This window comes from Haematobia irritans, chromosome 1 (genome assembly GCF_050003625.1).
Source record: "Haematobia irritans isolate KBUSLIRL chromosome 1, ASM5000362v1, whole genome shotgun sequence".
NCBI lineage: Eukaryota > Metazoa > Arthropoda > Insecta > Diptera > Muscidae > Haematobia > Haematobia irritans.
The window spans coordinates 182,738,065-182,761,983 of NC_134397.1; the positions used below are offsets into that span (position 1 = coordinate 182,738,065).

Consider the following 23,919-nt stretch of genomic DNA (forward strand, 5'->3'; position numbering starts at 1 on the left):
GCACTTCCAGAAGATGTACTCCCAATGATGTTCTTTATTTTAACTACACAGGAAGTTCTTTTTATTCAATTTTTTTATAACAAAATTTTTCATATTTTTAATGGGTAATATTACTTTGTTTTTATACCCACCACCATAGGATGGGGGGTATATTAACTTTGTCATTCCGTTTGTAACACATCGAAATATTGCTCTAAGACCCCATAAAGTATATATATTCTGGGTCGTAGTGAAATTCTGAGTCGATCTGAGCATGTCCGTCCGTCCGTCCGTCCGTCCGTCCGTCTGTTGAAATCACGCTAACTTCCGAACGAAACAAGCTATCGACTTGAAACTTGGCACAAGTAGTTGTTATTGATGTAGGTCGGATGGTATTGCAAATGGACCATATCGGTCCACTTTTACGTATAGCCCCCATATAAACGGACCCCAAAATTTGGCTTGCGAGGCCTCTAAGAGAAGCAAATTTCATCCGATCCGGCTGAAATTTGGTACATGGCGTTAGTATATGATATCTAACAACCATGCAAAAATTGATCCACATCGGTCCATAATTATATATAGCCCCCATATAAACCGATCCCCCGATTTGGCTTGCGAGGACTCTAAGAGAAACAAATTTCATCCGATCCGGCTGAAATTTGGTACATGGTGTTAGTATATAGTCTCTAACAACCATGCAAAAATTGGTCGAAATCGGTCCATAATTATATATAGCCCACATATAAACCGATCACCAGATTTGACCTCAGGAACCTCTTGGAAGACCAAAATTCATCTGATTCAGTTGAAATTTGGTACGTGGTGTTAATATATGGCCACAAACTCCCATGCAAACATTGGTCGATATCGGTCCATAATTATATATAGGCCCCATATAAACCGATCCCCAGATTTGACCTCCAGAGGCCCTTGGAAGAGAAAAATTCTTGCCATTCGGTTGAAATTTGGTACGTGATGTTAGTATATGGTATCCAACAACCATGCAGGAATTGGTTCCTATCAGTCCATAATTATATATAGCTCCCATATAAACCGATCCCCAGATTTGACTTCCGGTGCCTTTTTGAGAAGCCAAATTCATCCGATCTGCTTGAAATTTGGTACGTGGTGGTAGTATATGATATTTAACAACCATGCCAAAAGTGGTCCATAACAGTCCCTAATCGTACATAGCCCCATATAAACCGATCCCGAGATTTGATTTTGGAACCTCTTGGAGGAGCAAATTTCATCCGAGTGAGTTGAAATTTGGTACATTGTGCTAGTATATGGTCGTTAACAACCATCCCTAACTAGGTCCATATCGGTGTATAGTTATATATGGCCCTCAGATAAATCGATCCCCAATCACACAAAAATTGGTCCATATCAAACTCATAATTGTATATAGCCCCCATTCGTAATTATTTGTAGACTTAACTATACATTACTTTTTTGTCTAATATATACCATGTATGGACTAAATCACAATTTAGAAAACGATGTTAAGAAGTTTTAAGATACCACAACCCAAGTAATTCGATTGTGGATGACAGTCTTTCGTAGAAGTTTTTACGCAATCCATGGTGGTGGGTACATAAGATTCGGCCTGGCCGAACTTACGGCCATATATACTTGTTTTGTTTCAAATTGGTTAAAAACGTTGTAAGAATTCATCGAATGGTACAAATTATTAAAATTTTGTCGAGAAAAATGCTACATCCAATCTGAAAAAATTGTGAATTTTTGAAAATATTTGATGTCAAACGTTCCAGATATGGACCAATTTTCGCACGGTTGTTATAGACAATATACTAACTTTATGTACCAAATTTCAGCCGGATCGGATAAAATTTGCTTCTCTTAGAGGCTCCGCAAGCCAAATCTGATCGTCGGTTTATATGGGGGCTATACGTAAAAGTGGGCCGATATGGCCCATTTGCAATACCATCCGACCTACATCATTAACAACTACTTGTTCCAAGTTGCACGTCGATAGCTTGTTTTGTTCGGAAGTTAGCGTGATTTCAACAGACGGACGGACGGACTGACATGCTCAGATCGACTCAGAATTTCACCACGACCCAGAATATACATATACTTTATGGGGTCTGAGAGCAATATTTCGATGTGTTATAAACGGAATGACAAAGTCAATATACCCCCATCCTATGGTGGAGGGTATAATAAAGGTTTGTGGACCAAATACTAGAAAATGACACCGGTATAGAAAAGTGCAATTTGAGTTCATCATCTGTCTGTCTGTTGTAATCACGCTACAGTCTTCAATAATGAAGCAATCGTGCTGAAATTTTGCACAAACTCGTCTTTTGTCTGCAAGCAGGTCAAGTTCGAAGATGGGCTATATCGGTCCAGGTTTTGATATAGTCCCCATATAAACTGACCTCCTGATTTGGGATCATGGGCTTATAGAAATCGTAGTTTTTATCCAATTTGCCTGAAATTTGAAATCTAGAGGTATTTTATGACCATAAAGAGGTGTGCCAATAATGGTGAGTATCGGTCCATGTTTTGGTATAGCCACCATATAGACCGATCTCCCGATTTTACTTCTTGGGCTTGTAGAAACCGCAGTTTTTATTCAATTTTCCTGAAATTTGAAATCTAGAGGTATTGTGAGACCACAAATACGTGCGCCAAAAATTTTGAGTATCGATCCATATTTTGGTATAGCCCCCATATAGACCGATCTCCCGATTTTACTTCTTGGGCTTATAGAAACCGCAATTTTTATCCAATTTACCTGAAATTGGAAATCGAGAGGTTCTTGAGGACCATCAAAAGGTGTACCGAAAATGGTCCGTATCGTTCCATGTTTTGGTGTAGCCCCCATATAGACCGATCTCCCGATTTTACATCTTGGGTTTATAGAATCGGTAGTTTATATACAATTTGCCTGAAATTGGGAATTTATAGGTATTTTAGGACCATAAAGAGGTGTGCCACAAATGGTGAGTATCGGTCCGTGTTTTGGTATAGCCCCCATATAGACCGATATCCCGATTTTACTTCTTGGGCTTCTAGAATCCGAAGTTTTTATGCAATTTGCCTGAAATTGGAAATCTAGAGGTATTTTCGGGCCATAAAGAGGTGTGCCGCAAACGGTGAGTATCGGTCCATATTTTAATATAGCCCCCATAAGAACGATCTCCCGAACTTACTGCTGTATATACTTGTTATACCCTCCACCATAGGATGGGAGTATATTAACTTTGTCATTCCTTTTGTAACACATCGAAATATTGCTCTAAGACCCCATAAAGTATATATATTTTGGGTCGTGGTGAAATTCTGAGTCGATCTGAGCATGTCCGTCCGTCCGTCTGTTGAAATCACGCTAACTTCCGAACGAAACAAGCTATCGACTTGAAACTTGGCACAAGTAGTTGTTATTGATGTAGGTCGGATGGTATTGCAAATGGGCCATACCGGTCCAATTTTACGTATAGCCCCCATATAAACGAACCCCCAAATTTGGCTTGCGATTGCTCTAAGAGAAGCAAATTTCATCCGATCCGGCTGAAATTTGGTACATGGTGTTAGTATATGGTTCTTAACAACCATGCAAAAATTTGTCCATATCGGTCCACTTTTATGTATAGCCCCCATATAAACGAACCCCCAAATTTGGCTTGCGATTGCTCTAAGAGAAGCAAATTTCATCCGATTCGGCTGAAATTTGGTACATGGTGTCAGTATATTATCTCTAACAGCTATGCAAAAATTGGTCCACATCGGTCCATAATTATATATAGCCCCATATAAACCGATCTCCAGATTTGGATTGCGGAGCCTCAAAGAGAAGCAAATTTCATCCGATACGGCTGAAATTTGGTACATGGTATTAGTATATGGTCTTAAATAAGCGTGCAAAAATTAGTCCATATCGGTCCATAATTATATATAGCCCCCATATAAACCGATCCCCAGATTTGAACTCCTGAGCCTCTTAGTGGAGCAAAATTCATCCGATCCGGTTGAAATTTGCAACGTGGTGTTAATATATGACCGCTAATAACCATGCCAAAATTGGTCCATATCAGTCTATAGTTATATATAGCCGATCCCCAATCACACAAAAATTGGTCCATATCGGTTCATAATCATGCTTGCCACTCGAGCAAAAATAATCTAGCAAAATGTTATTTCTATAGAAAATTTTGTCAAAATTTTATTTCTATAGAAAATTTTGTCAAAATTTTATTTCTATAGAAAATTTTGTCAAAATTGTATTTCTACAGAAAATTTTGTCGAAATTTTATTTCTATAGAGAATGTTGTCAAAATTTTAAATCTTTTGAAAATTTTGTATAAATTTTATTTCTGTAGAAAATGTTGTCAAAATTTTAATTCTATAGAGAATGTTGTCAAAATTTTAAATCTTTTGAAAATTTTGTATAAATTTTATTTCTTTAGAAAATTTTGTCAAAATGTTATTTCTATAGAAAATTTTGTTAAAAACGTATTTCTATAGAAAATTTTGTCCAAATTGTACTTCGATAGAAAATGTTGTCAAAATTTTATTTTGTCAAAATTTTATTTCTATAGAAAATTTTGTCAAACTTAATTATATACGTATTTAATCGGCCATTTTAAGTTTAATATATACCACGTATGGACTACGTGGTATATATTACGGTATTAGGAAGTTTTAAGATACCTTGTCATCGGCAAAAGCTACCGCAACCCAAGTAATTCGATTGTGGATGACAGTCTTTAGTATATACTTGTTATACCCTTCACCACTACTGTGGTACAGGGTATAATAAGTTTGTGCATTTGTATGTAACGTCAAGAAGGAAGGAGTATACCGATCGTCTTAGAATTAAATTCTGAGTCGATTTTACGATGTCCGTCTGTCTGTCTGTCTGTCTGTCTGTCCGTCTGTCTGTCCGTCTGTCTGTCTGTTGATGTATTTTTGTGTGCAAAGTACAGCTCGCAGTTTTAGTCCGATTGTCCTAAAATTTGGTATAGGATCCTGTTTCGGCTCAAAGACGATCCCTATTGATTTCGGTTCAGATTTAGATATAGCTGCCATATATATTTTTCACCGATCTGGTCATAATTGGCGTGTATATCAACCGATCTTCCTCAAATTCCGTACATCCGAATATTTTATGAATCTCGAAAAACTTGCAAAATATCAGACAAATCGGTTCAGATTTAGATATAGCTCCCATATATAGCTTTCGCCCGATTTACACTCATTTGCCCACAGAGGCCAATTTTTTGCTCCGATTTAGTTGAAATTTTGCACAGGGAGTAGAATTAGCATTGTAGCTATGCGTGTCAAATTTGGTTGAAATCGGTTCAGATTTAGATATAGCTCCCATATATAGCTTTCGCCCGATTTACACTCATTTGCCCACAGAGGCCAATTTTTTGCTCCGATTTAGTTGAAATTTTGCACAGGGAGTAGAATTAGCATTGTAGCTATGCGTGTCAAATTTGGTTGAAATCGGTTCAGATTTAGATATAGCTCCCATATATAGCTTTCGCCCGATTTACACTCATTTGACCACAGAGGCCAATTTTTTGCTCCGATTTAGTTGAAATTTTGCACAGGGAGTAGAATTAGCATTGTAGCTATGCGTGCCAAATTTGGTTGAAATCGGTTCAGATTTAGATATAGCTCCCATATATAGCTTTCGCCCGATTTACACTCATTTGACCACAGAGGCCAATTTTTTGCTCCGATTTAGTTGAAATTTTGCACAGGGAGTAGAATTAGCATTGTAGCTATGCGTGCCAAATTTGGTTGAAATCGGTTCAGATTTAGATATAGCTCCCATATATAGCTTTCGCCCGATTTACACTCATTTGCCCACAGAGGCCAATTTTTTGCTCCGATTTAGTTGAAATTTTGCACAGGGAGTAAAATTAGCATTGTAGCTATGCGTGTCAAATTTGGTTGAAATCGGTTCAGATTTAGATATAGCTCCCATATATAGCTTTCGCCCGATTTACACTCATTTGACCACAGAGGCCAATTTTTTGCTCCGATTTAGTTGAAATTTTGCACAGGGAGTAGAATTAGCATTGTAGCTATGCGTGCCAAATTTGGTTGAAATCGGTTTAGATTTAGATATAGCTCCCATATATAGCTTTCGCCCGATTTACACTCATATGACCATAGGGGCCAATTTTTAACTCCGATTTAGTTGAAATTTTGCACAAGGGGTTGAATTAGCATTGTTGCTATGCGTGCCAAATTTGGTTGAAATCGGTTCAGATTTAGATATAGCTCCCATATATATGTTTTTCTGATTTCGACAAAAATGTTCAAAATACCAACATTTTCCATGTAAAATCGCCGCTGTTTAGTCGAAAAGTTGTAAAAATGACTCTATTTTTCCTTAACTTCTAATACATATATATCGAGCGATAAATCATAAATAAACTTTTTCGAAGTTTCCTTAAAATTGCTTCAGATTTAAACGTTTCCCATATTTTTTTACTAACATTGTGTTCCACCCTAGTGCATTAGCCGACTTAAATTTTGAGTCTATAGATTTTGTAGAAGTCTATCAAATTCTTCCAGATCGAGTGATATTTAAATGTATGTATTTGGGACAAACCTTTATATATAGCCCCCAACACATTTGACGGATGTGATATGGTATCGAAAATTTAGATCTACAAAGTGGTGCAGGGTATAATATAGTCGGCCCCGCCCGACTTTAGACTTTCCTTACTGGTTTTTTGTTATATTTATTTATCTCTCTGAATTCTTTACTTTTTGTTTTTCGTTTTTTGTTGTTTTATTTAGAAGAAGGAATAAAGGAAAAATAAAATTATTTTCAGTTTGTTTATTACTGCTTATTTTATTAGTTTAGAAATGAAAAAAATAATTATGTACTCATTTCTGCACGCCACTGGATGTTTGCAACACCCAGAAGGAGACGAGCTAGACATATGGTGTTTTCGGCAATATTGCTCAGGGCCGGCCTCTGAGTCGATCTAGCCATGTCCTTCTGTCCGTCTGTCTGTGAACACATATTTGTAATCAAAGTCTAGGTCGCAATTTTAGTCCACTCGACTTCAAATTTGGCACATGCTTGTATTTTGGGTCAGAATAGAACCCTTTATATTTTACACAAGGAGTGCAATTAATAGTGCCGTAAAGTGCGCCGAATTTGGTTGAAATCGGTTCAGATTTGGATATAGCTCCCATATATATCTTCCGCTCGATATGCACTTTCCAGAAGCCAGAGTTTTGTGATAATTCGCTTTGAATTTTGCGCAGGAAGTAAAATTAATATTGCAGCTATACATGTCAAATTTGGTTGAAATCGGTTCAAATTTATATATAGCTCCCATATATATATTTTTCTTATTGCGGCAAAAATGGTCAAAATACCAAGACTTTCCTTGTAAAATCGCCACTGCTTAGTCGAAAACTTGTAAGAATGACTTAAATTTTCCTATACTTACAATATTACATGACTATCGACCGATAAACCATAAATACACGTTTGCAAGGTTGCCTAAAAATTGGTAACAAAATAGGTTAAAACCTTGATATAATCTACGAAAAGACAACTTTATAAAAACGTTAAAAACCCGTTTTGTATTTTATTAGAAGGTGATAATTCGTGGAAGCCATTGAATGAATCCCAATTATAATACAAAGTTAAATAATTATAATTATTTGATATTCATCTAATTTTTGTGTCATCATATTTGCTAACATTTTCCTTGCCCTACAAATGAACCCTTATATTTTTTCCCCAAAAAAATTTCATCATCGTATATTGTGCTGTAATCTAAACCATAATGTTATAAATTTTTAATAAAGGAAAACACCTCTTCGAATAAAATTCCAATGCTTCACAATCTCTGTTGTTATCCTCTGTAATTAATTTTATGGTATATCCGAAAAATTGTCATGACCCAAACTGCTTCTTTGGCATGACCGAAACAAAAAGGACATCATCAATTCTATCTCGACCTACGGAGGATGGAGTAACAGTGAAAAGTAGAATTCGTAAATCCTTAATGCATATTAAAGAGTTGAGAATGTTAAGGATATTTTCATAATATTATGTAAACATATCAATTCACTTGTAAGTTCATTCGTCCATTTATCCATGCTTCTTTGGCTCATCCAAGCGTTCATCCATTCAGTCGTAGCCACTACGAATAGCCACCGAAAAAAAGACTACACAAGTTTTATTTTCGTTTTTTATATGAGAGAAAAATGTGTAAAGGTCATGATGTAATTTGAATTTATAATTGTATAGAAAGAAGGTTTGTTCCAGGTTTATTATTCAGGAATATACATGTGAACACCATTTCTCAAATTCGAACAAAATTTTTCAAGTGTAAAAACATATTTTCAAAAAGTTAAAATGTTTATATGAAAAACTTATTTTGGACTATATCTTCCAAAATATCAGTCCAAGATCGAAAAAGATTCCAATTTGTGACCACCATCAAAAAAATCAAAACTTCAATGGAAATTCTCCAAAAATTTAAATATGCGTCCCAAAAAATATTATTTCAGTCCTATATGCTTCCTAGGGCGAAAAATCCCTAATTCGTTAGCACCCTCTAAAAATCAAAGTTTCGAAATTGCGCAAAAACAAAAAACAAATTTTTATATGAAAACATATTTTTTGTCATATTTTCTTACATGTGCATATGTTGGCGGCTTGAGAGCCACATTTTGTGTACGAGTATATGCGGTATGGTTTTTTTATTTCCACCACAAACGATAAAAATTTTAGTCTAAGACCTCATAGATTATAATTATTCTTGGTGGTAATGAAATTTTGAGCGAGGTCCGTCCGTTCATTGAAACTGCACTAACTTTAGAAGCTATAGAGATATTTGTCTCATAGGGAGTCTGTTGGATTGTATTTAGGTATTTAGGTATACCCTCTATGTAGACCGATCGCCAGTTTTGATTTTTTTTCTCGGAATAGGAAATGCCTTTGGGTCTATGCCAAATTTGAAGACAGGACGACAAACATCACAAAATTGATTAAAAATTTGATGTAAAGACTCCGTTGGAAGATACATACAAATTTGGCTCAGGATTTGATTCTAAGACGACTTGTTTACTAACCTCTAAGTTCAACCAATCTTTAGTTTTATGGTGTATAGGAGAGAGAGGGTTGAACGAATTGTTTAAAAAATGTTTAATATACTCCCAAATTTTCGGAGTTTTTTTGGAAATTGTGTAGATTTCTTTTTATACCCTCCACCATAGGATGGGGGGTATATTAACTTTGTCATTCCGTTTGTAACACATCGAAATATTGCTCAAAGACCCCATAAAGTATATATATTCTGGGTCGTGGTGAAATTCTGAGTCGATCTGAGCATGTCCGTCCGTCCGTCCGTCCGTCTGTTGAAATCACGCTAACTTCCGAACGAAACAAGCTATCGACTTGAAACAAGTAGTTGTTATTGATGTAGGTCGGATGGTATTGCAAATGGGCCATATCGGTCCACTTTTACGTATAGCCCCCATATAAACGGACCACCAAATTTGGCTTGCGAGGCCTCTAAGGGAAGCAAATTTCATCCGATCCGGCTGAAATTTGGTACATGGTGTTAGTATATGGTCTCTAACAACCATGCAAAAATTGGTTCACATCGGTCCATAATTATATATAGCCCCCATATAAACCGATCCCCCGATTTGGCTTGTGGAGCCTCTAAGAGAAGCAAATTTCATCCGATCCGGCTGAAATTTGGTACATGGTGTTAGTATATGGTCTGTAACAATCATGCAAAAATTCGGTGACATCGGTCCATAATTATATATAGCCCCCATATAAACCGATCCCCAGATTTGACCCCCCGAGCCCCTTGGAAGAGCAAAATTCTTCCCATTCGGTTGAAATTTGGTACGTGATGTTAGTATATTGTATCCAACATCCATGCAGGAATTGGTTCCTATCAGTCCATAATTATATATAGCTCCCATATAAACCGATCCCCAGATTTAACCTCCGGTGCCTTTTGGAGAAGCAAAATTCATCCGATCTGGTTGAAATTTGGTACGTGGTGGTAGTATATGATATTTAACAACCATGCCAAAAGTGGTCCATATCAGTCGATAATCATATATAGCCCCCATATAAACCGATCTCGAGATTTGGTTTTACAGCTCCCCAGATTTGACCCCCGGAGCCCCTTGGAAGAGCAAAATTCTTCCCATTCGGTTGAAATTTAGTACGTGATGTTAGTATATTGTATCCAACATCCATGCAGGAATTGGTTCCTATCAGTCCATAATTATATATAGCTCCCATATAAACCGATCCCCAGATTTAACCTCCGGTGCCTTTTGGAGAAGCAAAATTCATCCGATCTGGTTGAAATTTGGTACGTGGTGGTAGTATATGATATTTAACAACCATGCCAAAAGTGGTCCATATCAGTCGATAATCATATATAGCCCCCATATAAACCGATCCCGAGATTTGGTTTTAGAGCTTCTTGGAGGAGCAAATTTCATCCGAGTCAGTTGAAATTTGGTACATTGTGCTAGTATATGGCCGTTAACAACCATGCCTAACTAGGTCAATATCGGTCTATAGTTATATATAGCCCTCAGATAAAACGATCCCCAATTACACAAAAATTGGTCCATATCAAGTTCATAGTTGTATATATATATACCATATTTCAATTCTGGCTCTCTACGTACCGTGCAAAAATTCCAGTTGGAGACTTAACTATACATAACTTTTTGTCTGACCACGTATGGACTAACTCACAATTTAGAAAACGATGTTAAGAAGTTTTAAGATACCACAACCCAAGTAATTCGATTGTGAATGACAGTCTTTAGTAGAAGTTTCTACGCAATCCATGGTGGAGGGTACATAAGATTCGGCCTGGCCAAACTTACGGCCGTATATACTTTTTCTTATTTACCTTTTTTAGTTGCTTTGCATTTTTCGATTTTAACACAAAAAGGACATCTAACTTAAAAATGTGTTTGGGCTTTGTTAATTTCAACAAATGGAAGAGACAAAAAATTGTCTATTTCTCTTCCATTTGACAGCCACACTTTGAATATTCCTACTTCTACGCAATGTAATTATGCAAATCAGTATCTGCTGGTTTCTAATTAGAAGTGTCCTTTTTTAAGGATTCTATGATAAGCCCACAGAAGACAAAGAGTAAATGGAGGTCATGTCTCGAAGGTAGTTCTTGAGAAAACCGGCCTTAAAACTACCTTGTTATAAAGATAATCATATGGTTACTATCGAAGAGGTTGTCATCACCTCATGGCATACTTAAGGATAATAGGCCAGGTAATTAGCTAAATATGTGATGGTTGGCCGTGTACTGTCACCTTTAATAAATAAGTAGGGTTGGTAAGAAAATAATTTCATATTGTTAACATGATTTAAAATCTTAATAACAAAGCAGAGCACAAAAAATTATTATAATCATTTAATTTTGCATTGACTATCAATGGAGATTTTGTTCATTTATTAAGGATCAGCTGCACTTATTTCACTTTAGGTGTCATTACCAAACAAAAACTAGTGAGTAAAGTAGAAAAACAAGTGAGTAAAGTAGAGCATATACATGGGAGCTATATCCAAATCTGAACTGATTTCGGTTCAGATTACTTTGCACCAAATTTGACGATGATCGGTTAGTAAACAAGCGCAATGTGGCCACGGTTGTCACTCAATCCAAAAAATAATCTACCAACAAATGGAGAAAATTTTACCAAAAAAAACTACCAAACAAAAAACCTATTTTGCAAAATTTTATTTCTATATTTAGGAAATTTTGACAAAATTTTATTTCTATAGGAAATTTTGTCAAAATTTTATTTCTATAGAAAATTTTATCAAAATGTTATTTCTGTACAAAAATTTTATCAAAATTTTATTTCTTTAGAAAATTTTGTCATGATTTTATTTCCATAGAAAATTTTGTCAACATTTTATTTCAATCGAATATGGAAATTGTACCAAAAGTTTATTTCTACGGAAAAATTTTGCCGAACGTTTATTTTCATAGAAAATTTTGCCAAAAGTTTAATTCTACAGAAAATTTTGCCAAAAGATTATTTTTTTTTTTAATTTTGGAAAAAATGTTATTTTTATACCCTCCACCATAGGATGGGGGGTATATTAACTTTATCATTCCGTTTGTAACACATCGAAATATTGCTCTAAGACCCCATACAGTATATATATTCTGGGTCGTGGTGAAATTCTGAGTCGATCTGAGCATGTCCGTCCGTCCGTCCGTCTGTTGAAATCACGCTAACTTCCGAACGAAACAAGCTATCGACTTGAAACTTGGCACAAGTAGTTGTTATTGATGTAGGTCGGATGGTATTGCAAATGGGCCATATCGGTCCACTTTTACGTATATAAACGGACCCCCAAATTTGGCTTTCGAGGCCTCTAAGAGAAGCAAATTTCATCCGATCCGGCTGAAATTTGGTACATGGTGTTAGTATATGGTCTCTAACAACCATGCAAAAATTGGTCTATATGGGTCCACTTTTACGTATAGCCCCCATATAAACGGACCCCCAAATTTGGCTTGCGATTGCTCTAAAAGAAGCAAATTTCATCCGATCCGGCTGAAATTTAGTACATGGTGTCAGTATTTGGTCTCTAACATCCATGCAAAAATTGGTCCACATCGGTCCATAATTATATATAGCCCCAATATAAACCGATCCCCCGATTTGGCTTGCGAGGCCTCTAAGAGAAGCAAATTTCATCCAATCCGGCTGAAATTTGGTACTTGGTGTTAGTATATGGTCTTTAACAACCATGCAAAAATTGGTCCACATCGGTCTATAATTATATATAGCCCCCATATAAACCGATCCCCCGATTTGGCTTGCGAGGCCTCTAAGAGAAGCAAATTTCATCCGATCCGGCTGAAATTTGGTACATCGTGTTAGTATATGGTCTCTAACAACCATGCAAAAATTGGTCCACATCGGTCCATAATGATATATAGCCCCCATATAAACCGATCCCCCGATTTGGCTTGCGAGGCCTCTAAGAGAAGCAAATTTTATCCGATCCGGCTGAAATTTGGTACATGGTGTTAGTATATGGTCTCTAACAACCATGCAAAAATTGGTCCACATCGGTCCATAATTATATATAGCCCCCATATAAACCGATCCGCCGATTTGGCTTGCGAGGCCTCTAAGAGAAGCAAATGTTATCCGATCCGGCTGAAATTTGGTACATGGTGTTAGTATATGGTCTCTAACGACCATGCAAAAATTGGTCCACATCGGTCCATAATTATATATAGGCCCCATATAAACAGATTCCCAGATTTGACCTCCAGAGCCCCTTGGAAGAGCAAAATTCTTTCCATTCGGTTGAAATTTGGTACGTGATGTTAGTATATGGTATCCAACAACCATGCAGGAATTAGTTCCTATCAGTCCATAATTATATATAGCTCCCATATAAACCGATCCCCAGATTTGACCTCCGGTGCCTTTTGGAGAAGCAAAATTCATCCGATCTGCTTGAAATTTGGTACGTGGTGATCGTATATGATATTTAACAACCATGCCAAAAGTGGTCCATATCAGTCCATAATCATATATAGCCCCATATAAACCGATCCCGAGATTTGGTTTTGGAGCCTCTTGGAGGAGCAAATTTCATCCGAGTGAGTTGAAATTTGGTACATTGTGCCAGTATATGGTCGTTAACAACCATGCCTAACTAGGTCCATATCGGTCTATAGTTATATTTATCCCTCAGATAAATCGATTTCCAATCACACAAAAATTGGTCCATATCAAGTTCATAATTGTATATAGCCCCCATATAAGCGACCCCCATATTTCAATTCTGGCTCTCTACGTACCGTGCAAAAAGTCCATATCGTTTCGTAATTATTTGTAGACTTACCTATACATAACTTTTTTGTCTAATATATACCACGTATGGACTAACTCACAATTTAGAAAACGATGTTAAGAATTTTTAAGATACCACAATCCAAGTATTTCGATTGTGAATGACAGTCTTTCGGAGAAGTTTCTACGCAATCCATGGTGGAGGGTACATAAGATTCGGCCTGGCCGAACTTACGGCCATATATACTTGTTTTATTTGTTGTTTTGATCTCAGCTTTAAAACCATTGAGTTGACTAAACTACAAGAGTAGCTTAACCAACAGAGGAAAATAATGTTTGTCAAATTTATTTGGGCAAAGCCCTATAGACCGCAAGATGGTTGGATGGACGCAACGTTTCGGACACTATTGGACACACATTTTCCCGGAAATCAGACGGTTGAACTATGCACTGGCGGTGCCACAGTGGCTCAGCGGTCGTTTCCTATCGAGGAAATTGTATCAGAATCTAGAATAAAATGGGCGTTAAATAGCTTTGGGTCATTCAAATCCCCCGGACCTGATGGAATTACTCCGGCGGAGTTACAAGCGGTGGCTGACAGATTTATCCCCTGGTTGTCGGCGATATATATAGGATGTATCAACTTAGCATATATTCCACGAAAGTGGAGGGAATCAAAAGTCGTTTTCATACCTAAAGCGGGAAAAGCCTCTCACTCGAATGCGAAGGATTTCAGACTAATCAGCTTATCATCATTCCTACTTAAGACTCTGGACAGGATGAGAGATATTTATCTTAGAACTAGCGTCGATTCAAGTTTGCTCTCGAAACGACAACATGCATACTCGAAGGGCAGGTATACTGAGACCGCATTACATGAACTAGACAGTTTTATTGAAATCTCACTATCTGTCAAAGAATACACAATCGTGGCATTTCTAGACATCGAAGGGGCGTTCAATAACTTCCATCCGAGCTCGATATTAAATGGACTGACAACTCTGAATGTTGATCCATGTATATTTAGGCTGTTAGACGAACTTCTAAGGAAGAGACGCATTTCATCCACACTAGGACAAGCAAACATACAAAGGTATGTGAACAAAGGCACTCCTCAAGGAGGAGTTCTATCACCTCTCCTTTGGAATGTTGCTATAAACGACCTTCCGGTTTCCCTAGAAAAAGAAAGGATACAAGTGGTGGCATACGCAGATTATGTGGCGCTAGCAGTCAGGTGAAAATTCCCTTCAACAGTTAGAGATATTATACAGAGAGCCCTCAGGATGACTGAGAAATGGGCGAAAGATAATGGTCTTGCGGTAAATCCTGCAAAGACAGTACTAGTCATATACTGCAAAGATAGCAAAACTCCCACGGTTAGGCCCATTTCTTTAGGGGGTACTGAAATTCCGTTTAGGGAGTGTGCAAAATACCTTGGCGTTATTTTGGACAGGAAGCTGAACTTTAAGCTTAATATTGAAGAAAGGGCGAGGAAAGCAACGATAGCTTTATACTCGTGCAAAAAGGCAATAGGGAAGAAGTGGGGACTAAAACCAAAAATTGTACATTGGCTATACACGGCAGTGGTTAGACCTATAATGCTATATGGTGTTGTAGTCTGGTGACCGGCACTTCACCAGCCGACAAGTTTAGACAAAGTTTAGCGTATGGCGTGCTTGTGTATCTCAGGTGCATTCAGCAAGACAGGAACAAACTCCCTTAATGTCATACTGCATCTATTGCCTTTAGACATTTTGGCCAAACAGTCAGCTGCAACAACGTCTGTGCGGTTACTTGGGCTATCGCTGTGGTCGGAAAAAAGTTACGGTCCCAGTTCGGTCCTCAAAATAATGCCAGATGTGCCCAACGTAGTGGATTATACTTTGGCGAGTCCACTTTTCGACAAAAAGTTTGAGAGTCAAATTCCCAACAGTGAGGCGTGGTGTACACGGACCCCGGGGAATAAAGGATATATAGATTTCTACACTGATGGCTCCAAATTGGATGGCCAAGTGGGTTTCGGAGTATATTCTAAAGATCTGAAACTTCGAATAGCGAAAAGATTACCTGATCACTGTAGTGTTTTTCAGGCTAAAATATTGGCAATAAGAGAAGTGGTGAATTGGCTGAGAAGTAATGCTTCAAGCAATATTGGCATTAATATATACTCAGACAGTCAACCTGCAATAAAATCCTTGGACTCTGTGTTCATCAACTCGAAAACGGCCATCGACTGCCGCAAATCTCTCAATGAGATGGCTGAGCAGAACAATATTCACCTAATATGGGTGCCTGGCCATAGGAACATACCGGGGAACTGCGAAGCAGATGAGCTAGCAAGGCTAGGAACTACCTTACATATTCCAGGGGAACTAGAATCTGTTGGCATGCCTCTGGCTACATGCAAGCTCTTACTGCGTGAGAAGGCTGTCATGATGGCAAATGTTCGATGGGAGAATTGTAAGGGTTGTAACGACACCAAGCAAATATGGCCCCATTTAAACATAAACCGCACACTAGATATGCTAGTGTTCTCGAGACGCCTGATATCACTCCTGATATCTGCTATAACTGGTCGCTGCCTGATAGGCGATTTTGCAAAAACTATTGGTGCGAGGTATAATGACTATTGTATGAGCTGTCATGATGCGGAGGAAAAGGAATCAATAAAACACCTCTTGTGTGAGTGTCCTGCATTTTGTGTAAGGCGTAAGCAAATTTTAGGGGCATATAGCTTCAGATTAACTTAAGCAGTCTGTTAATGTTTTTGGAACAATCTGGTTGGTTCAACAGAAGAAAATAATCGAGAAGGTTCAACGGTTAAAACTAGAAGTGCCCATATGTAATAGGTACTTTTAGTTAATGTGGTATCACAATGGACTGAATAGTCTAAGTGAGCCTGAATCTTAATCGGGCTGCCACTTTAACCTAACCTAACCTAACCTAACGTTTCGGAATTACCACATTCCTCATCAGCATCCTCTACTTGCAGCAAAACTATCAACCAATTATCAGAATAAATTTAGGCAGTTCACTAAACCCATGGTGAACCACACTTGAACCTTCCGAAAAATGGTTTATGATAGCTTGCTTATGCCGAAATAAATTCATACAAACATTTCTCTTTTCCTTTGCCACCATCAAATCATCGATTTGAGTGCAGTTGGCTGGGTTTATTTTGAGCGTGCTTCCTCTTACTTCATTCGTGTTTTGTTTTTTATTGTGGGTTTGTACTTCAATCATATTTGTTGTTTTGATCTCAGCTATAAAACCATTGAGTTGACTAAACTACAAGAGTAGCTTAACCAACAGAGGAAAAGAATGTTTGCCAAATTTATTTGGGCAAAGCCCTATAGACTGCAAGACGGTTGGATGGAGGCACGTTTTTTATTTTCGTAGAAAATTTTATTTTTCGTAGAAAATTTTGTCCATATTTTATTTCCATCGAAAATATTGTCAAAATTTTATTTCTATCGAAAAATTCGTCAAAATTTTATTTATATTGAAAATTTTATCAATGATTTATTTCTATACAAAATTTTGTTAAAATTCTATTTCTATATACAATTTTGTCAAAATTTTTTTTCTATTCAAAATTTTGTCTAAATTTTATATCAATAGAAAATTTTGTGAAAATTTTATTTCTATAGAAAATTTTGTCCATATTTTATTTCTAGAGAAAACTTTGTCCAAATTTTCTTTCTATACAATTTTTTTGTCAAAATTTTATTTCTATAAAAAAATTTTGTCAAAATTTTATTTCTATGGAAAATTGTACCAAAATTTATTTCTACGGAAAAATTTTGCCGAATGTTTATTTTTATAGAAAATTTTGCCAAAAGTTTACTTCTATAGAAAATTTTGCCAAAAGTTATTTTTATACAAAAAAAAAATGCCAATATTTTATTTCTATAGAAAATGTTGTCTTAATTTTGTCAAAATTTTATTTCCGCAGTAAATTTTGTTCATATTTTATTCCCTTCGAAAATTTCGTCAAAATTTGTTTTCTATCGAAAATTTTGTCAAAATTTTAATTCTAAGCAAAATTTTTTCAAAATTGATATTCTATTCAAAATTTTGTCAAAATTGTATTTCTGTACAAAATGTTGTCAAAATTTTTTTTCTATAGAATGATTTATCCAAATTTTAGTTCTATAGAAAACTATGTCCATATTTTATTTCTGTAGGAATTTTTGTCCGTATCTTATTTCTATAGAATAATTTGTACAAATTTTATTTCTATAGAAAAATTTGCCCAAATTTTCTTTCCATAAAAAAATTTGTCAAAATTTTATTTCTATAAAAAATTTTGTAAAAATTTTATTTCTGTAGGAATGTTTTTCCGTATCTTATTTCTGTTGAATAATATGTGCAAATTTTATTTCTATAGAAAAATTTGTCCAAATTTTCTTTCTTTGTCTTTATTTGTCCAAATTTTATTCCTATTTAAAAATTTTGTCCAAATTTTATTTCTATAAAAATTTTGTCAAAATTTTATTTCTATAGAGAATTTATGGAGTACACCATAGCTGGACAGGAATATTGTGCAAAATCTACCAAAGCATCAACAATTCTTTTAGTCTTCCAAACAGTGAAAAATCTACCATTTTCGGGTATAGCTGTGTCAACCGTGAATGTGCCACATTTATAGAAATCGGGCGATACATATGCACATTTTATTTCTATAGAAAATTTTGTCAAAATTTTATTTCTATAGGTAATTTTGTCAAAATTTTATTTCTATAGAAAATTTATGGAGTACACCATAGCTGGAGAGGAATATTGTGCAAAATCTACCAAAGCATCAACAATTCTTTAAGTCTTCGAAACAGTGAAAAATCTACCATTTTCGGGTATAATTCTACCCCCTGTGGCAACGGTGAATGTGCCGCATTTATAGAAATCGGGCGATACATATGCACATTTTATTTCTGTAGAGAATTTTGTCAAAACTTTATTTCTATAGAAAATTTTGTCAACATTTTATTTCTATAGAATATTTTGTCAAAATTTTATTTCTGTAGAAAAATTTGTCGACATTTCATTTTTATAGAATATTTTGTCAAAATTTTATTTCTATAGAAAATTTTGTCAAAATTTTATTTGTATAGAAAATTTTGTCTAATTATACAATTATTTTTCGAGCTTTATGGACAGATATAGATTAAGGAACATGGTCAATAGAGCCATTGAAAAGAAAACGCCAGATACAAATCTATACACGCCTGGACTGTACATGTTTCGGTTCGGGCGAATGAACCTTTCCACAGCCTTTAGTATAGATCTGGCTGGGAGATTTTTGTCAAAATTTTATTTCTATAGAAAATTTTGTCAAAATTTTATTTCTATAGAAAATTTATGGAGAACATCATAGCTGGAGAGCAATATTGTGCAAAATCTACCAAAGCATCAATAATTCTTTTAGTCTTGGAAACAGTGAAAAATCTGCCATTTTCGGGTATAATTCTACAAACAGTGGCAACCGTGAATGTGCCGCCTTTATAGAAATTGGGCGATACATATGCACATGGGCGTTATATCTTAATTTGATGTGATTTTTTTCCAATAATTTTTTCAATTCAAAATCTTATTGCTATAGAAAATTTAGTCAAAATTTTATTTCTATATAAAATTTAGTAAAAATTTTATTTCTATATAAAATTTAGTAAACATTTTATTTCTATATAAAATTTAGTCAAAATTTTATTTCTTTAGAAAATTTTGTAAAAATTTTATTTCTATAGAAAAATTTGTCAAAATTTTATATCTATCGAAAATTTATGGAAAAATGTCTGTAGAAAATTTCATTTCTAAAGAAAATTTTTTTAAAATGTTATTTCTATAGAAAATTTTGTCAAAATTTTATTTCTATAGAAAATTTTATCAAAATTTTATTTCTATAGATTTTTTTTAAATTTTATTTTTATAGAAAATGTTGTCAAAATTGTATTTCTATCGAAAATTTTGTCAAAATGCCATATCGACAAAATTTTATTTCTATAGAAAATGTTGTCAAAATTTTATATCTATAGGTTAGGTTAGGTAAATTTTAGTTAGGAAAAATTTCTATGGAAAATTTTATATCTAAAAAAAATGTTTTGAAATGTTATTTCTAAAGAAAATTTTGTCCGAATTTTATTTCTGTAGAAACTTTTGTCAAAATTTTATTTCTATAGAAAATTGTGTCCAAATTTTATTTGTATAGAAACTTTGAAACTTTGTAATTTCACATTGCAGTGAAACCACATAGAGAAACTTTCCAACATTCAGAAATATCACCAACATTACTGAGAGGGGAGAATCCACCGCTGAAAACTTGTTTGGTGTTCGGTGCGATGTATGCAAGGCGGGCATGCAAAACATTGCACCATGGTGGCTCCCTTTATGTGTTCTAAAATCAATATTTCTGGTGGGTACATCATTTTTTGCAAATCAATGTTATTATACCCCGAACACTTTATTATTTTTACATTAATTTTCCAATTTTGTTTTATATTTGATGCATTTTTCAATAGTAGTTTCACATCTCGGCAAACTAGCATTTTTTCTCGATCCAGAAGTGGTACAAAATTGGATCAGAGGCAATAAATTTCACATGGATTTTTTTTATAGGGCGAGCATTATCTTATCAAAAATTTGCTTTCATAATTTCGTATTAACCCGCTAATGACCCATTTTTAGTTTAGCCGAATTTTAAGTTGTTTTTTCGACATTTTGTATAAAAAGTCGACGATGTTCGACTCATGTATCTCTAATATTCATTGAGAAGAAAAATTCACAACTATCGCAAGCATGTTTACAATAGAAGCCTGTCACCATATGTTAACTAACTAACCCCTCTCTAAAATTTCTCCAACATTTTGTCCAGCTGAGCTTGCTGCTGTATATTCGTATTTCTTTATTATTCTTGCAGTGAATTTCCTCCTTATTAATATCACCCAACATAAAGTTCACATGTTATGACATTTTCGTATATTAAAATCGTATATGATTTATTACAGAAAGTTCGTGTGTTATTTTATTCAAATGAGACTGCCTTTAAATTATAATTATGAAACACAAAAATTTGCACTTTACTTCTGTCCTCCATGGACATTTAAAATAATTTCTGAGAATTCCGGCCAACCCACAGAGAATTTGAACAAAACTTCCATTGCCAAATGAAATAGAATGAAGAGAGCCTTTGAATTATAATTAAAAAAGGCATTACAGTTATTGAATTTTCTTACTTGGCAAAGTAGAAAATGTGACAATTCCCCCCAGCATGTTATCCAAATTATTTAAATATCTGGATAATATTATACATTTTGTTTGTCATTAGCTGTGTATGGTATGGAGAAACTCCACAATTAATTAGTTAAGATTTCAGATATACAATGACGGACAGAAAAATAGGATAACCTTTCGGGCACAAACACTTTTATCAGTATGAGTCATTTTTATTACATTCATCTAAACATGCTTTTTGAAATTATTTATAATGCTGAGTTTCTCGAAATGCGATAGTACGTCAATGATGCTCTTCCTATTAAACCTAAAACTATGCCCCATAGTGTATAATCATGGATGCCACCTATAACGATAGACAACCAAATAGTGTCAAAGACATATTAGAATACAGGGTGACTGATATGAATGAATCCAATGAAGTAAATTGTTTCATTTTATTGAAACAACATCAAATTTAGAATCAGTTTAGATTTGTTCGAATTGGCTATCTTTGACAAGAGTTATGGCCTTGAAAAGGACGAGAAAGCCGTAACAGGAAAATGATTCTGCGGTATCTGTGTCGTATTGAGATGATCGACACTTTGGTATTTATTCTCCCAAATTTCACAGGTAAAAAAGTCCAATTGATTAAGATCCGGATAAAGCCATTTTTGGTTGAGTGTTATGGTGCCGAAACTAGTTGGAATGTCCATGGTCTGCCACCGAAATGTTTGTCTGCCCAGGGCTTCAATACTGTCTTTAGGATATTTTTCTGATAATATACGGCATTTATTTTGACCACAAGGGTATCGACTACATCGGCAAATATTCATCTTACCTCTTTGGCTAGTAAAATCGATCATTTTGTTTGTTCACAACTGCTCAATTTTGAATGACTTCTTATCAGAGAAAACTAACAGCCACTTTCGTACAAACGAGGCAACTCCCTAGCTATTATCACCATAACTGATTTTATGTAAATGCAAGGCAAAATCTTTAGATCAAGCTTATTTTTCAATATCACAGAAGAAAAAAAAAATCGTGAAAAATTTTCCAATCAAAGCCTTAATTGAGTTTTAAAACATATTCAATTAAAATTTAATTGATTCAATAAATTGTTTAATTGAAACACAAACCAATCAAAAAATTAATAGTATCAATTAATTTCTTATTTGGATCAATTAATTTTTTAATTGACTTTCAATTATTTTTTTAAATGATACTATCATTTCTGTGATTTCATTTTCAATTAAAAAACAAGTATATACAGCACTAAGTTCGGCCGGGCCGAATCTTAAATACCCACCACCATGAACCAAATATTAGAGTTTCCTTTGAAATTTCAGGAGAGCTTGAGGACTTGAGGACAATTCCCGAAGATAAATTTAAAGATTTCACCTATGAGGACTATATCAGATTCTGGATTTATAAGAACCGTTTTTGTTTGAGTTTTAGAGGTATCAACATCTCTTGTAAGTGTGCAAGAAAATTATAAAATAACGTCTTGATTTGAAATCTTAAATCTGTAGAAGTAAAATCTGGAAATTTTACATTGAGTTTGAAGCAATTTTCATGATCAGTGCGCCCTCAAGAAGTGAAGTCGGTCTACATGGAGGCATTATCATGTGGTCCATATCGGTCCAAAACATGGACCGATATGGACCATTTTCGAAAAAACCTCTTTATAGTCCCAAAATACCTCTAGATTTAAAATTTCAGGGAAATCTGATAAAAACTACGGTTTTTATAGGCCTGTTTATTTGACTACTTGTCTCTAATATAAGTAGACTATAATTTATAAATTTGAACTTAGGTTCAGACGTATACCGAAGTACACGTATGGCAAAATGGAGCTTATGTTCCGAGAGATTTATAAGAGAGTGGAAATCTGTGAAGGTTTCCAACTCTGCTTCAATTTTGTGTCCAACAAACCGGCAACCCAAAGACAATATCAACACAACAAAGTTTCGTTGAACTTACATTTATTATATATAGGGATATGTGTGTATGTATACAACGAGAGTGCAGAACGCAAAAGGGCGGCTGTTCGATCTGGTCGCACTGATGGTCAGCAGAAAAAGAAGGACGAGAGTTCCTGTCTTAAATGACAGGTGGCCTTTGAAAAGGAGGTGTGGAGAAACGGCCAAATCGAGTTGCCACTCTTCTGTTGAAAATAGGAGTTTTGCTTACAACTAGTTTAAGATACGTTTAAGTAATTCATAATGTACGTAACTGAAAGAAACTTATGCACTATATATAAATTCATATGTATAGATCATTGTTTCAATTATTTAATTCATTTTCAATTTAATACTATTTGCAAATATATTTGGTGAAAGACAAAAGTAAGTTGAACATCCTCCCCGCCTTGACGGAAGGTCAATGATTACTCCTCGAGGACCCACTAATTGCGTTCAAGGACTTCATTCAATCGCCTCAAAGCGCGAATAGCTATTCGGAGAATATGCTGGGACAGGGACCGTTGAGCACGTTCAGGTCTAGCAAGGCGTAGCTCTCTTCGGCGTTCTGCAGCTACTCGTCTTATGGCTTCCATGCGGTTGAGCTCATCTCGTAAATCATCTTGGTGCTCCCGGGGTGGTAGACGATGTTCCGAGTTGTTAAGATTTCGATTTCGTTCGATGTCCTGAATGCTGACCCTTGGCACGGGGTACAGGTGAAGAAGAGAATGATGGGCGTCATTACATATTTTGCACCCATTTTCTGAAGTGCATTCATATGTTCTGTGGGACCGCGCTAAACAGTTAAAGCAGTACCCCAACCGGCGAACTTCTCTTCGTCGTGCCCCTACGTCCAAATCCAAAAATTGACGACAAAATCGAAGGGAGTGAAATCGCTCGCACATTAAACATTTATGAT

The 23,919-nt window shown here is 35.4% G+C and overlaps 1 protein-coding gene across 1 annotated transcript in view; it reads left to right on the forward strand.

Moving 5' to 3' along the window:
- The window catches only part of LOC142233449 (uncharacterized), a 66,460-nt gene extending 44,939 nt beyond the window's left edge, over positions 1-21,521 (forward strand). The window contains exon 6 of the mRNA XM_075304380.1: positions 21,387-21,521. Within this exon, the coding sequence (XP_075160495.1) occupies positions 21,387-21,521 (135 nt within the window). The remainder of the gene's footprint in view (positions 1-21,386) is intronic.
- Positions 21,522-23,919: the final 2,398 nt, after the last annotated feature.